At 41.6% G+C, this 13777-nt stretch overlaps 2 protein-coding genes across 3 annotated transcripts in view; one reads left to right on the forward strand and one right to left on the reverse strand.

Annotated features, from left to right (window-relative positions):
* Positions 1 to 6160, forward strand: part of MAF (MAF bZIP transcription factor) — a 184609-nt gene extending 178449 nt beyond the window's left edge. Inside the window, exon 3 of one of the 2 annotated variants that reach the window (XM_027893943.1) lies at positions 5957 to 6160. The gene's annotated coding sequence lies outside the window, so the exon portion shown is untranslated. The remainder of the gene's footprint in view (positions 1 to 5956) is intronic. The other variant, XM_027893947.1, reaches the window with a different exon arrangement.
* The window catches only part of WWOX (WW domain containing oxidoreductase), a 485627-nt gene continuing 477921 nt past the window's right edge, over positions 6072 to 13777 (reverse strand). Inside the window, exon 9 of the mRNA XM_027893942.1 lies at positions 6072 to 7281. Within this exon, the coding sequence (XP_027749743.1) occupies positions 7093 to 7281 (189 nt within the window). The 3' untranslated portion in view covers positions 6072 to 7092. The remainder of the gene's footprint in view (positions 7282 to 13777) is intronic.

Consider the following 13777-nt stretch of genomic DNA (forward strand, 5'->3'; position numbering starts at 1 on the left):
TCTATCATCATGTGCATTATCAAGCTATTGCTTTTTAATAAATTAATTTCTCCTGCGTCTCCAGAGCCTCACTTTGAAATCTGGCTGAGGGCATAAATGAAATTAATTCTGCGGTCTGGGTTTAAGTAGCAGAGCCGGGTGACTTGCAAACACCGCGGCGCAGTTGGCAGCCGGCGCGCAAGGGGATTTCTCTGGGTGGCCGCGGCAGCGCCAGCCCCAGCGGAGACGCTTAATTGCGACAGCAAGGAATTCCTTCTAATAGCCAGCTGACAGAAATAGTCGCCCCTGCAGGGTAGGGCTCTCTGACAGCTCTTGTTTATCAGGGGCTCTCCTTGCCAGTCATCCCCTTTCCCCTGCCCTTCACCCGCCGCCCACTAACCCGCCGTAAATTGACCCTTTAATTGTTCGGCGGCCTAAACCTGGTGACACCGGCCATTGACTGGGAAGCAGCACTTAATCCCTGGTTGGGTGATAGTGTCATTAGGAAAGTAATGTGATTGCGGGGAAGAATCTCCCATCTCGGCTTCGGGCTGGGTTGGAAGGGAGGATTATCGGTGAGCCCTGGGCTGGGGCTGAAGCAGCACGTATCGTCCATGCAGCCCTGATGCTGCCGAGCTGTTTCGCTCGATGGTAAACAACTTCTAATTGCAGCTGTTGACAGGACTCACTGTGTATAACTAACCTTGCTGCAATGTTATTATTTCTGAAGGGAGCCTTTCTCCATATTTTTAACAATAAGTCTGACAGGTGTCATATTAAAAACAGGGCTTAATTCTAATGCAACTATTCCCACCCGCCTTTCCCTTCTCATTTTTTGTGCCTCTGTAATGCATGAATTTCTCCTGCTCATAAAGATTAAAGGAACAGCTTTGCTGGAAGGAAAATACTGGTTTGTTTGTAGTCCGGGTACATTTGAGATGGTCTCAGTACCAGCTCCCTCTCTCCTCTCTCTTCTCCAGCCACACTGGCTCAATGCTGGGAGGAAAGAGAGGAAGAGAAATAAAGCTCTCCCTCGGATGAGAGGTAATTCAGCATCCATTGAAGCGAAATTTCAGGCTTCCTTTGAACTGTGACCCGCAGCCACCGGCCGGGCGCTCCGTGGCTGCGCGGCCTGTGATGCATGGCTGACTGCTGTCCACCAGAGACCCAGCCCAGGCCAGCAGTTCACTTACAAGTTTACACTGGATTTAAGTCAAAATGCTAAAACGCTGGTGTTCAATCACTGCTAACTGTGTGCTCGGCAGACAGCTCCCAGCAGACTCCGTGCTTGTAAAATCCAATACGCCACATAAAGTAAGGGTTTATGGAGGTGCGAGGGGTTTAGAAGACTTTTTTTTCTTTCTTTTCCCCCACCTTCCCTCCTGCTTGTTCTTTTTGTGATGCTGCTTTTCAGGTGCTTGGGATGGCTCTGGCCTTGTCCCATCCCACACAGGCAGCAGGGCAAGTCGCAGAGGGCTGCGCATGGAGAGGCACTACCCATTTCCATAACCTTCCCCCCGTCTCTCCTGCCTTTCCTCTCAGGCTGCCTGCAGAAGGCAAAGTCCATTTTAAGGCCCTTAGTTCCGTGGCGACGTGATGATCAGTCAGGACCAGCGTGACTCTCCCGTGCACTCACTTTTCTCTGTCCTCCCTTTGCAAAAAGAGCGAAGATGACCAGTAAAAATAGTTCCACCAGATGTTTAGTGATCTGTTCCGTACACCCTCAAGGTAGATGATTTTCTGTGACTCAAAAAAAATATACATTATTTCTTCTTCTCTTTTTTTTTTTTCTTCCCCCTGCATAAGCAACTGCCCAGCAAATTGATAAGAGCCCTTTTTAATTAGATAGTGAAGTTGTATGGGTAATGTTCCATATAAAAGGTCTATAAAACACAGCAGAATTAATAAAATGACTGCTTCTCATTTAATTCAGGTCCTCCAAAGGGATCCATATGTCTTGCTTTGGTCTGTTTGTAGTACTTCTCTCCACCACCCAGACACGAATTGATTAAAATCACATTTCTCACTTAAAACTGGAGCCCAGTTGGTAAGAGATACTGGATAGTAATTAAGGTCTGTGCACAGACACGTGAACCCCCATAAAAAAAAAAAAGTACCAAAAGGAATCATTGTGCATCGCTTGGATTATATGCAAACACAGCTCATGTTGACAGCTACCTCTGGATGACTCCATCAGTACACACTTTATCTCCAGCTGTCCAAGTAATTTTCCCAGGATTTCGCCCCTCTTTTTCACTCCTCTCCACACAGATGGATTAGAGCAACAAACGGTTTACATGCTGCACATCATTAGCTATCCTCCCTCACTACCCAGCAGATAACAACTGGGCTCTATCATCAGGACATTCATAACACCTTGACACTTTTACAACTATGCTGTTCTCTGCCAGAGCAATCTTCTCTTTTAAAGCATGAAGCTAATTCACGAAACACCCCTTGGAAAGTACTCTGCAAACGCAACAGGGGTGGGGGAGAGAGGAAAAAGCACAGCCCAGAAAAGGCATCTAGTAAATAACATAGTTAGGAGTGTAGGGGGGAAAAAAAAATCAAGAGAGAAGCAGCACATTCTTTCTCTCCAAGACACCTCTCTATTCACCCATTTCCTCTGTCCCACGGTGAAGGACACCAGCAAACAGGCTGTATTTCAGTGCTCCCATCACTGTGTCCTTCAGGCACCTCCAGCACCTGTCAGCAGGCTGGAGCAGGTAGACAGGGTGGCAGTGCAGGTCCCTGTCGGGGTTTTGTGCTCCTGGTGATGTTTTGGTTGCTTCCCAGGCACGGAACCTCTTTGCAAAGGGACCAGTTAAAGGCTTTCATCAGTCATGTCTTTTCTACTGGCTACTCTAGTTTTCCCAAACTGCCTCCAGTCTTAGGGAATCTTGACTCTAAAAGATTTGTTAATAAAACAGTGTTTTCCCTTTGTGTGTTGGGACCCTGCTGCAGAGCCCACGGATGCTCAGACGTGGGCTTACATTTAGAATAAAACACAAACCTACAGCAGCCACTGGAGATGGAAAGCAATACATTTTAGCAGCATTTTCCAAGCTTCTCAGCGTGCCCCCTGCCGCCCCAGCCATACATTTTAATGTATAGTACACGCTTGTTTAAAAAAGAAATACATAAGGAGAAAGAGTAATTACCGTAGCTTAAATTCAGCCCGATAAGAAGGGCTTGCACAGTCTGAGCAGCTGTTCCAGTGCCATTCAGATTATGAAAATATAATCCTAGAGAACCTTGTCAAGATAAATACAGAGCATGAAATGTATAGGCAATTTTTCCCCAGCCACATATAATGATCAATTCCAAAGCCACAAGTGATACCAAAGGCCAAAATAAGATCTGTCTAGACTTTCTCACTTACAAGATATTGATCATTCCAATGGTAAACTGGTTAGTATAAGTGTGTTTGGCTTGAAAGGTCATGAGCTTAACACCTGACAAGGAGTTATTCAACCTTGATATAAGTCAAATTATTGCAATGTTGCTGGAAAGACTTTCTCTAACAGAAATCTCTACCTGGGCTGAGAATATCTGAAATTTGTCTTCCAGATGTCAAAAGAGAAAGCAGGGAGGGGAAAAAAAAAAAGAAAAGAAAAGAAAAAAAAGCCAAGGCTTGTCATGGGTTTCTGCTGGTTCCCCTCTACCTAATTTTGCAAGTAGAGGTCCCAGCAGTCAGTTATTGCCTGGGCAGACTAAGGACAACATCTGCTCCGTAGACAGCAGTAGAAGCTGTCACTGACTGAAACAGCACATCCATTCCCCTAAGAGCTTCTGATGGCTCTTCAATCTCAGCAAGGGAGTTTGTTCACTCACCTACACGGACTTGCAGATGCAGGGCACCAATTCAGGGTCCCCAAAACGCCGTTAAAATGGGAGATGTTGACTTTGGAAGGAAAGCAGGGGGGAAAGGGTCAAGCAACGCCCCGCAGCGTGTGGGTGGGAAATGCATCGCCTGCCAACACCTGCCAACACCTCCCCTTCAGAAAGTCCTGTGGGGACTGAGCTGTTCATCAGAGACACAGCCCTTACCCAGCCCTCCTCCTTTTTTATGGGGATAACTAGCAAGTGCTTATTAGGACTATTAGGAGCTTGATGTGAATTTGCTGGATCTTTTCCAAGAACTATAAATACCCGATCTATTTTGCTTTATTCAGTTCTTTTTGTTTTGCTGATATGATACTAGTTAAGGTTAATGGGGTTTGCTTTAATATTAGACACAGGATCACTTAACTACCTTTAATGAACACTGGAGTCAATGCATTGTGGAGTAATTCACACAGACATTGCCTCAGGTAAATCAACCGGAAAAATGTAAGCCAGTCAAATAAATAAATCTGACTGGCTGTAAATGTGCCAAAATTTACACCAAAATATATTTGAAAGCCAATGTCTTAGCCACATCTAGGATATTAAAATGGAGGGTTTGGAGTCTGTTTCTTTTCAATTGCTTTTCCTTTTAATGTCCCCTGCACATCCCTCCTGTGCTGAAATCAAGCTGAGAGTGCAAGAAAAAAATTATTTTCACAAGTGTTTCTAATAGAAATAAATGCTCTACAGCTTTGTGCTTTTTCTTTAATTTGGAAAAAGCCTTTTTTTTATACTGGTTATCTCAACACAGAAGTGTGAGAGACAAAGAGGAGAAGAGAGAGGAAGAAGGAAAATGGAGAAAAAAACAGAGAGAAAAAAGAGAAAGAGAGAATGAGAGTGAAATAAATAAAAAAGTAAGGAAGAAAGAAACAGAGAGCAAGTAATTTTATCTACATTGGAGAAAATTATGACATCGAAATTCTAGACAGGGCGATACACTGGTGGCAATAAATATTTATTAACCAGAAACAGTGAGCAGAGGAACCCAAACAACTAAGTGAAGTTAGGGGTTAACTTACTTCATAGTGGTGCAAAACTATGCTAACATTAAAAGTGCTCTTACCTTGTAACAGTGAAATAGGGAGCCATGTACAGAGGAAAAACACTGTCCGCCTTCCAGATACCCTTTGAAGGAAGGCAGGCAATCTCCCTGAGTACTGAATTCTCATAAAAGCAGGCAATATTTCAGCAGTAAGGAATGACAGGGTGTTCATTATTGGTTATTAATGTTTGCCTAAATGGAGCATAAGGCCCAGGCCTTCGGGGGAGTGCAGAGCTCCCAGCATCACTTAATTACTGCCTCTTCTTAACACAGCAATGCCAAGCTCCAATGCAAAGCTCTGCTGTCGTACACTCCCTTTATTATAGGAGAGTAATTCTGTTTGCCTGTGGAAAGGAAAAATAATGTGCTTGTGAAGGCTGTTGCACAGGTGACAGAAGTTAATCACTTTTCTCCCCAGATAAACTCCAGACAATACAAGGAATTTGACTGTGGCCATCGCTTCAACTTGCAAACCCTTCTCCCCATTCCATGAATTTTCAGACATTACACTACACCAGCATCTGGTCAGTGTAGCACAGACTGGAGAAAACTTCTAGGAGAGAAGAAAGACCTTTTATTATTCCTCAAAAAGCTGAAAAGATTCTGGAATAGCCCCTTTTGGTTTTTTTTATTTTTTTTTTATTCCACCAAGTGTTTCAGTGCAGGAGAAAGCTCGTAAGGATGTGCTGGCCTTGGGGAAGGGGCTGCAGATAGGAGAGGAAGACACGTGGGCAGGACTGCTCATCTGCTGAAGGCTGTTGCTACAGAGGTGGCACAGCAGGGCTAAAAAAGGGCCATATATTCTTTCCTGCTGCTTTAGGAAAGGCTGTGGCATCAGGTAAGGAAGCAGAGAAGTAGGGAGCAGCTGAGGCTGCATTTCGGCAGAAGCGTTAACTCCTGTTCAACAACTAATCCAGTGCACTATGATTGCAAACAAGCACAGTCATGGAAGGCAGATTGTTAACAATAAAGCATAACTAATAAGGGGATCAAATAAACTTCTATTAACAATGTGTCCTTCTATTTATTTGTTTATATTCTGTCTACAGAAAATGTGATGCTGGACTGAGGATGGCTTAGAACAACCTTCTGGCATGAAGACAGCTACAAAGCACAAAATACAAAATAATGAACTCAGAAAGAAACGAGAAAAAAAACAGCGTTTTCTTGGCACCAACAAGAAGCTCTTTATTTTTCCTCAAGTTTTCTTTTCTAAAAAAAAAAAAAAAAAAAGTGGAACTAAGACATTTGCAAAAATGAGACAAACTTTCTCTTCAGGTGACAATATTCAAGCAAGCATGTTGTTTTATTGAATTTAAATGGAAAGAAAAAACAAAGAGACAGATTTGGAATGGGATACAGTATCAGGAGAACTGAGAAACTGTGAACTTTCAAAGAAAAAAAACTCCTTAAAACTGTGAACTGAGAAACGGATGGAAATACCATTTAAACCCTGATTACACTCTGTGTGTTCTTAAGGAGACATCATCATCTTTGCTAACTTGTCAGTATTTAGGGAATGGTTTACAACATATCTTTTATTGTAATCTTTTAAGAAAAAAACAGAAATATTTAATTAGCTGTGACTTTACCATTTCTGTTCAGATGTCTTCTTGCACCTTCTTTTTTCTAGACAGCGCAGATGTATTTGCAGCCAGTAGTCAAGGGCAGAAAAGATTTCTTTCCTTAATAATCTTTTGATTTGCCACACCCAATAAAATCCTCGTAGGGAAAAAGAATCAACACAACTACCATCTCCCAATCAATACCTAAAGCCTAACAGACAGTAATTATCAAAATAAGGAGGAAATCCCATATTGGGCTACATACCTACCCATTAATCAAAACAACAGAAATTATCTGCAGCATTGCTTTTCTGAAACAAGACAAAAGATGCCTCCTTGGGTTACACTTTGAACAGGCTATAATCAAAAGAAAGAGAACCGAGACTAACTAAGCCCCAGGAAGCCGCATTGTCCCTTTAACCCGCAGTATTCCCCATTTCCCATTAGTACTTAACATTTTTCACTATGTTGTGACTGCTATTATTTCATTTAACACTGGTTAATCTGTATCTGAGGTATATGGAAACCCTCTAGATGATAAGATTGGACAGGTTCCAGCGCTGGCAGTTTCCGAGCGTGCACACACTCGTGTGTTTTGATCCTTCCAGGAGCTCCCTGTTATTTGGCCTGCCTGCCAATTCGCTCTTGGATCAGCCTCTCGCTCAGCTCCCAGAGGGCGGCGGCCGTGGCGTCACCTTCAGCCCCCAGCGAGGGCAGGCAGCGGCAGCAGTTGTTGAAGTACATCCCGCCCAGGCCCTCCAGCTCCGCCGCCGTGGCGCAGTAGACAGTTGTGGCAGCTCCTTGTTGCTGGAATTTAAAAAAAAAAAAAAAAAAAAAAAGAGAGAGAGAGAAAAACCTTATATAAATATATATTTAAATATATATTTTATCTTTGTAATTCTGACTGCAGCGCTTTGAAGCTGTGTCTTACAAAAGCGTCGCGGCTGACAAGGTAAACCCGCCTGGTGACGAGGCTGGAGCCCTGCTGAAGGCACTGCCTGCCTCCTGGGCAATTATTTACCAACCACCTCAATGAGGCTTTTTTTTTTTTTCTTTTCCTCTTAGAGCAAAAGAAAAGGCAAAAGACAATCCTGAACCACAGCCCCAGGATCAGGTCTTTTGCCCCTTTCCAGTAAGAACCTGGATCGGCAGCAGGGGATGCCCAGGCTGCGTTTGGCACCACAACTGCTGAGCTGGGTTTAAAAAGCAGCACCTCAGAACTTCCCTTTGCAACACAGAAAGCACTTACCGGGTGTCTGGGCACCCCCACTGCCCAGTCCCGACCCGCAGCGCCGGCTGATGGATGGATTTCGTTTGTTTGGGTTTTTTAAACCTCTTGTACAAAATTAACCTGGGCACTCCAATTAAGGCCTATCATGTAAAGTGCAGTCGGGATTGGTGCCAAACCTGCCATGGATCTTTGATCAACAGTTTCACCGTGGCAGTTGTCACTGCTGCCACGGAACACTGTTTGTCTGCTGCAGGCAGAGACAGGGGCTGATTTTGCAAAGACGTGAGGCTTTCCAGTGGAGTTTTGTTCTCTAACAACCATTCCTCATAATGCTTTAAGAAACAGAGTGGGTAGATTAGAGGCTTTTGTGGATCAGAAGGTGGTGGTTGGTTTTTTTTTTCCTTGCTTTTAATTTTTTTTTTTTTTTTTTTTTTTTAATACCAAGTGAACAGGAAGAATGGGTTTCTCTGAATTTCCCTAACAGAAACCTGGAGATGGAGGCCACAGGGTTGGGGCAAGCACCCTGGCACGGGCAATGGGCTACTCCCTGGTACAGATTAAAAATGAAGTGCCAGAACAGCTGGAGAGAGGGCAAGAAGCTAGTTTGCTTTGTAAACTATAATTAAAAATAATAGGTGAGAGCTCATAGCAAAACACAACACTAATTTAAAACCGATAGAGTTTATCTGGCATCTTATGATTATTTATGTACATCTTAGTCCTTTCTGTGGTAACTAATTATGAGCTGATAGGAATCAGAATAAAGAGGCTGCCAAGTGCAATTGAAAAAGTAAACGAAGAGAAATTAGTTGTTGCCGCATTAAGATAATTTAATGGGAAAAGAGAATAGGCTTTAATCTCTTGAGATTTTTCCTTGTCCTTTTTTTTTTTTTTGGCCTTTCATTGACACAACCAAGGAAACTCAGGGTGGTGCTAGGGGGCCAACCTGCAGAAGACCTCTACTTTGGATTCTCATCCTTCAAGGACAGGAAGCAGTTTTAAAAGCCCCGATTCTCCTTATTTGAGGCATCTCAATCTTTTAGCAGCAAAGAAATGCACATTTGTTTGCAAGACATGCATTTTCCTCAGCAGATGGGATTAAACTGATAATGATGACTCCACAGCTTAGAAATGATCTCCCACCACAAGGTAAACCAAAACTGTCTGTATTAAGTATTTTGAAAGGTGTATATTTATCAACAGACCAAAATATTTTTAAAGTTAGTATAATACATAGTAATCCTCTTATTAAACCAATATGTTTTTTGAAAAAAAGAGAAAGTATCTTAAAGGTGGTAGCAGAAATGGAAGAGAGTTCTACTAAAAATAATAATATTAATAGACAACGATAAAATTTCTATGCTCATTTCAACTATCCTATAAAGTATAGGTATGATCACTGTATTCAGCTGTTTAGAATGATTCAAAGCCCCTAAAGAGTATTATTAGTTTTTTGCAAGCAATTCAACTGGACTTTTATTAGAAAGGTAAAATTAAACTAAATTGCTCAGTGCAGAGCGAGAGCCCTTAAGCTATTGCTGAAAAGCATCCGTCCAGCCAAGCTAAACTCAGCCTATCTCTAATAGAATTAAGCTAATTCATAAAATGGAAGTTTATCAGCAGTTTAAAATCCAACCTGAACCAATCATTTACATCTTTTCAAATCAGTCAAATTTGATGACGTTTAAACAAAATTCTCAGCAGACAGACAAACGTCCCAGAGCATAACAGCAGTGCTTTCTACCTTGAACACTGACACAAGCTAGACTCCAAAAGAGGGGAATTGTTTTCCCTGTGTGAGCACTGGATATTTACTTTAAGTGATAAAAGATTATGTGGCTGGAAGCCCAAAGCACTTTATCTTGCGATGCCTCCAGTGTTTTGCTGAGAACTGGATGTCAGCAACGTGCCATTTGCTTTTTTGGCTGTGTGTATCTTTGCTTCTTTCTAAATGTTTCAGTCGTGTTGGCTGTTTTGGAAGAAGAAAATTCAATGGTTCTATCATTGAAAGAAAAGTACTTTTCTTATTACTTAAGAGAAATGCAGTTGTATTTATTCCTTGCTTGACGGAGGGTAAAGCTTCAGTATCTCACAATAACGGACAGGCATGAACTCATCTAGCCTAGGAGAATTCTTCAGACAGCAAAACTACATAACAGAAGGTGAATCCCAGATTCTCAAAGCCAGTTAAGCACCTCATTTCCTTTGGTGAATGTGAGCTGGTTGCATTCAGACACTTGAGAATCTGCCTAAGTGACTCGTCCAAGGACAGAGGGGAACGAGTGTCCCAGAGTCACAGGAATCAAATACCACTTTGGATTGGAAGGGGTATCAAGAGGTCTCTAGCCCAACCTCCTGCCTGAAGTGAGATGCCTAGAAGCCCCAGATATGCCATGCTGTACAGCAAGGTCCTCAAGGGATAAATTCCTCCTTTGCATCTACAACTGAGATCTTACAAACCTCTGTGAAGAGCCAGAGCTGCAGATAACTGCAAACTGCCTGCACTCCCAGCCGTGCCTTGCTGGGCTGAGAAGCTGCTCTGCTTCTCAGTAAATACTGTTTAGCCCTCATGAACACAGTCCTTTGAATGACATCTTTATATGCTGGGCCTTATGACAGTTTAGTAACAAGTTTTAATTTTTTGCTCATCAGCTTTCCTGTTCACATATCATCAGCATACGACAGCAGAGGATGTTAGGGAATCTAATTAGTAAACAATTCCATACTGCTGATACAAGATGAAACATTCTTAAACCGATAAAAAGAGCACTTTAATCACTGTTGAATGACTTTCAATGCCAAGCGGTTTGTGCCATGTCAGAACATAATTTGAAGAAGATTAGAGTACTATATAAAAGAATTAATGTTAACAACTTCGTTAAAAAATGTCTTAAACAATGAGCCTGTCAGTTGTCACAGACTCTCCCTGATCCATTGTGATTAAGGCCCTCCCCTCCCAACAATTTCAGCTGATAAACAATGCTAAAAGCGCTGGGCAACCTAAACATTTTTTTTTTCCATAGGTCCGTCAGTTGTACAGGGTGCTAATCACCAGAGCTGGGGTCAGCCTTCTTTAACCTGCAACAAAGGCAGCGGGTTGCAATAATGAATACACAGGATAAAGAATTTGTGAGAAGCCCAACTGAATCTTTAATCATGCCTCAATGCCATTTCCGATCCAGTCAAACATTTGAAAGCTGCTAGGCCAGCACCACGCTATCAATCTTTCCAGCGTACGTAAAATTACCCAGGAATCTTGTTTTGGATTAAGTTGAAGAGTGTCTTAGTAATAAGGGTTCATCATTCTCTTCCGCAAATCATTTGTCAGTTTTGTAATACAATCTTCCACTGCAGCAGGGTGGGATTTATACAGCAGTTGCTGTTTATTTATAGTTGAGGCTCTGAGATCTAAATTATCCATCCTTCTAAAATCCTTTGTTGAGTTGAAAATACTAAGTAGATACTAGTTCATAGGCATTTATTTCATAACTGCTAGCTGTCTATTTGTAACTGATGGCACTGAATACAAATTGATGTCGAATATCTTAGCAGTAAAAGAAAAGGGGTTTTTGAGATACAGTATATGGTAAAACACTCATCAATGTGGGTAATACATCTGTTAGTATTCTGAGATACCATTTATGTTCCTGATAAGAAAACATATTACACAGTTAGTGTTTAGTTTTTGCATTTGTCTACTTTAAAATGCATGTTTATTTTCTAAAATTAGACACCTGTTCTGAAGCAAGTTTACATACCAAGCATATAAATAATAGAAACAAAGCCATAATTTATCTGTATATTTATCAACTTGGAAAGAATAGGATCCACTCTAAACTCTGTTAAGAGCACAGCACTCAACATTGCCTGCCAGGGAGGTGGGATCAGCTTCTTTGAAAAGGAGGGCTTTATTTTCTTATGAAAAAAATTAAGGATAAAGGCCAGTTATCTTGCTAGCTTTAGGATAAGTTGAGCACAGAGCAATTTAAAAGGTGGCCAATGGAAAGAGGTGAATTCAAAATGACGTGAGAGGCAAGTATTTGTGACAAGGGCCAGATTCAAAGCAAGCAGCTCAAGTGAAATAAAAAGGCGAGTGCTTCCTTAAAACTCTTCAGGCTGTTCCTGTTATTCATATCAGAACTATTAGACAAAGCCAACACAACCCTCACACAAAAATATCAGATCCACACAAAGGCACTGTAAGCACACCATTTGTAGCTAAATAACTCGTTACGCAGCAGTGTGAAGATGAGGTAGAATCATAGAATTATTAAGGTTGGAAAAGACCATTGAGTCCAACCACAAACCTAACTTAATAACCAAGGTAGTATGAACATATTCCAGATCATGAAACCATTGGGGTCTGCCATATCTTCTCTGTGACTCTGAAAAGCACCCTGAACACTCAGAATATGTATGCATTAGTGTCCTGTAAGAAAACAGGATTCCTTGATTGCTTTTTCAGCCAGGAAATATGAAACTGAGACCTGCCTTTGCCATTTTGGATGAGTATAAAACTGAAATCGTATCTGCAGCTAAAAAAGTAAAACTTGGGAGCTGCCAAATATGATCTAAAACCCCAAATCAGGCTCAGTTGACTTCAGGTCCTATTTCCATGCAAGTGCCAGCAGGAAAACGTGACCTGAACTGATGCTGTATTTACAGTCTTTTCAAAGGTCTCACCGAACCACATCTAAACCAGAGGTTCTCAACCACCTCCCCTTCCCCCATCACCACATTTAAACCAGCAAAGCATCTCTTAGAAGATAATACGACGGATAAACCAAAATCTATAAGGTCTGCTTTTTCTCCTCTGATGTATTCCTTTTTCAACTAATTCCCAGCTACAAAGACTCAAAACTCCATCAGCTTCTCTACTTGCAAAGCATAGTTGGTTTCAAGCTGTAACTTTTCTTAGTGTCATTAAAACCCTTACACATTTACAGTATTCTTTACATACATTATAGGAGATAAGTGTGCTATGTTCTTTGAGTAAGGAAACTGCAGTAGTTCACGAAAGAGGATTTGTTTTCAACTGCTGAGGCATTAAGACCTAGTGATTATTTCAACTATTCAGTACATGCAGCTATATTTAACTTACATTCTGGGTTTTAACTTTGCAAAAGAAATTCTGTCCATTGTAATAAATGTATTTTGATAATGCACCGTGTTGTTTGTGTTATGCAACACTCCGTATGTTCTCAATTACAGCAGTGACAGAGCTTGAAAACTTCCAACATCCAACATCAAGTGTCAAACAGATTGTCTGCAATCACTCCACAGGAGAAAAAAAAAAAAAAAAATACAATACAGGACGTGAAGTCAGAAGAACTGGGTTGATTTTATCTTTTTGACTTTTCCTTCTTTAGTGAGCTTGGACAAGTCACTTCAACTCCCTGTACCTCACTTTTCCCAGCTGTAAAATGGGGAGAGTACTCCTATTTACCCACCTCACAGGGCTGTTGTGAGGAGTAGTTCACATTTATGGAGTGCTTTCATGCTTACTGTGGAAAAGCACTGTGTTAAGTATAAAGTGTTATATTATAAACCATTGTTAAAATGTGTAGACGATGTACAACAAGGTTGGCAAAATAGCTGACAAAAATGTAATTACCTTTTAAAATCATGCCTATTTTTCTCTATTGTATAAGCTTACTTCTTTAACCTCTGAAGCTGTCTGCTCCTCCTGACCCTGGTCCAGCCTCTTCCCTCTCTCACCCTGTTTCATTTTGCCCAGCTCACAGAGAACTTGGTAAAACTCTTACCAGCCAAAACACCACCGAGTTATCAAAAAAATGGATACTTTAGAGGGAATCAGTCCCTAAAAGGGCATTCATCTCTTGTACCCTTTGCATATGCTAGGCAGAGCCATCATGGCATACCAGGAGTGGGATTCAGTTGCCTAACATGGATCTTAAGACATCTGAGCTGCCTTAGGATATCCCACGTGCTCCACAGCTGTCTCTCAGAAGGGCACATATTTCCCATAGGTCTGGTATTGTATCTGCCAGCCCCTCACAGATATCTCAGCTAAAACCATACAATGGTTAAGACAACAGCAGGCTGTGCAAT

The sequence above is a fragment of the Empidonax traillii genome, unplaced genomic scaffold, assembly GCF_003031625.1.
Source record: "Empidonax traillii isolate 1590-97213 ecotype Southwest subspecies unplaced genomic scaffold, ASM303162v1 scaffold413:size1348891, whole genome shotgun sequence".
In the NCBI taxonomy this organism is placed as follows: Eukaryota; Metazoa; Chordata; class Aves; order Passeriformes; family Tyrannidae; genus Empidonax; species Empidonax traillii.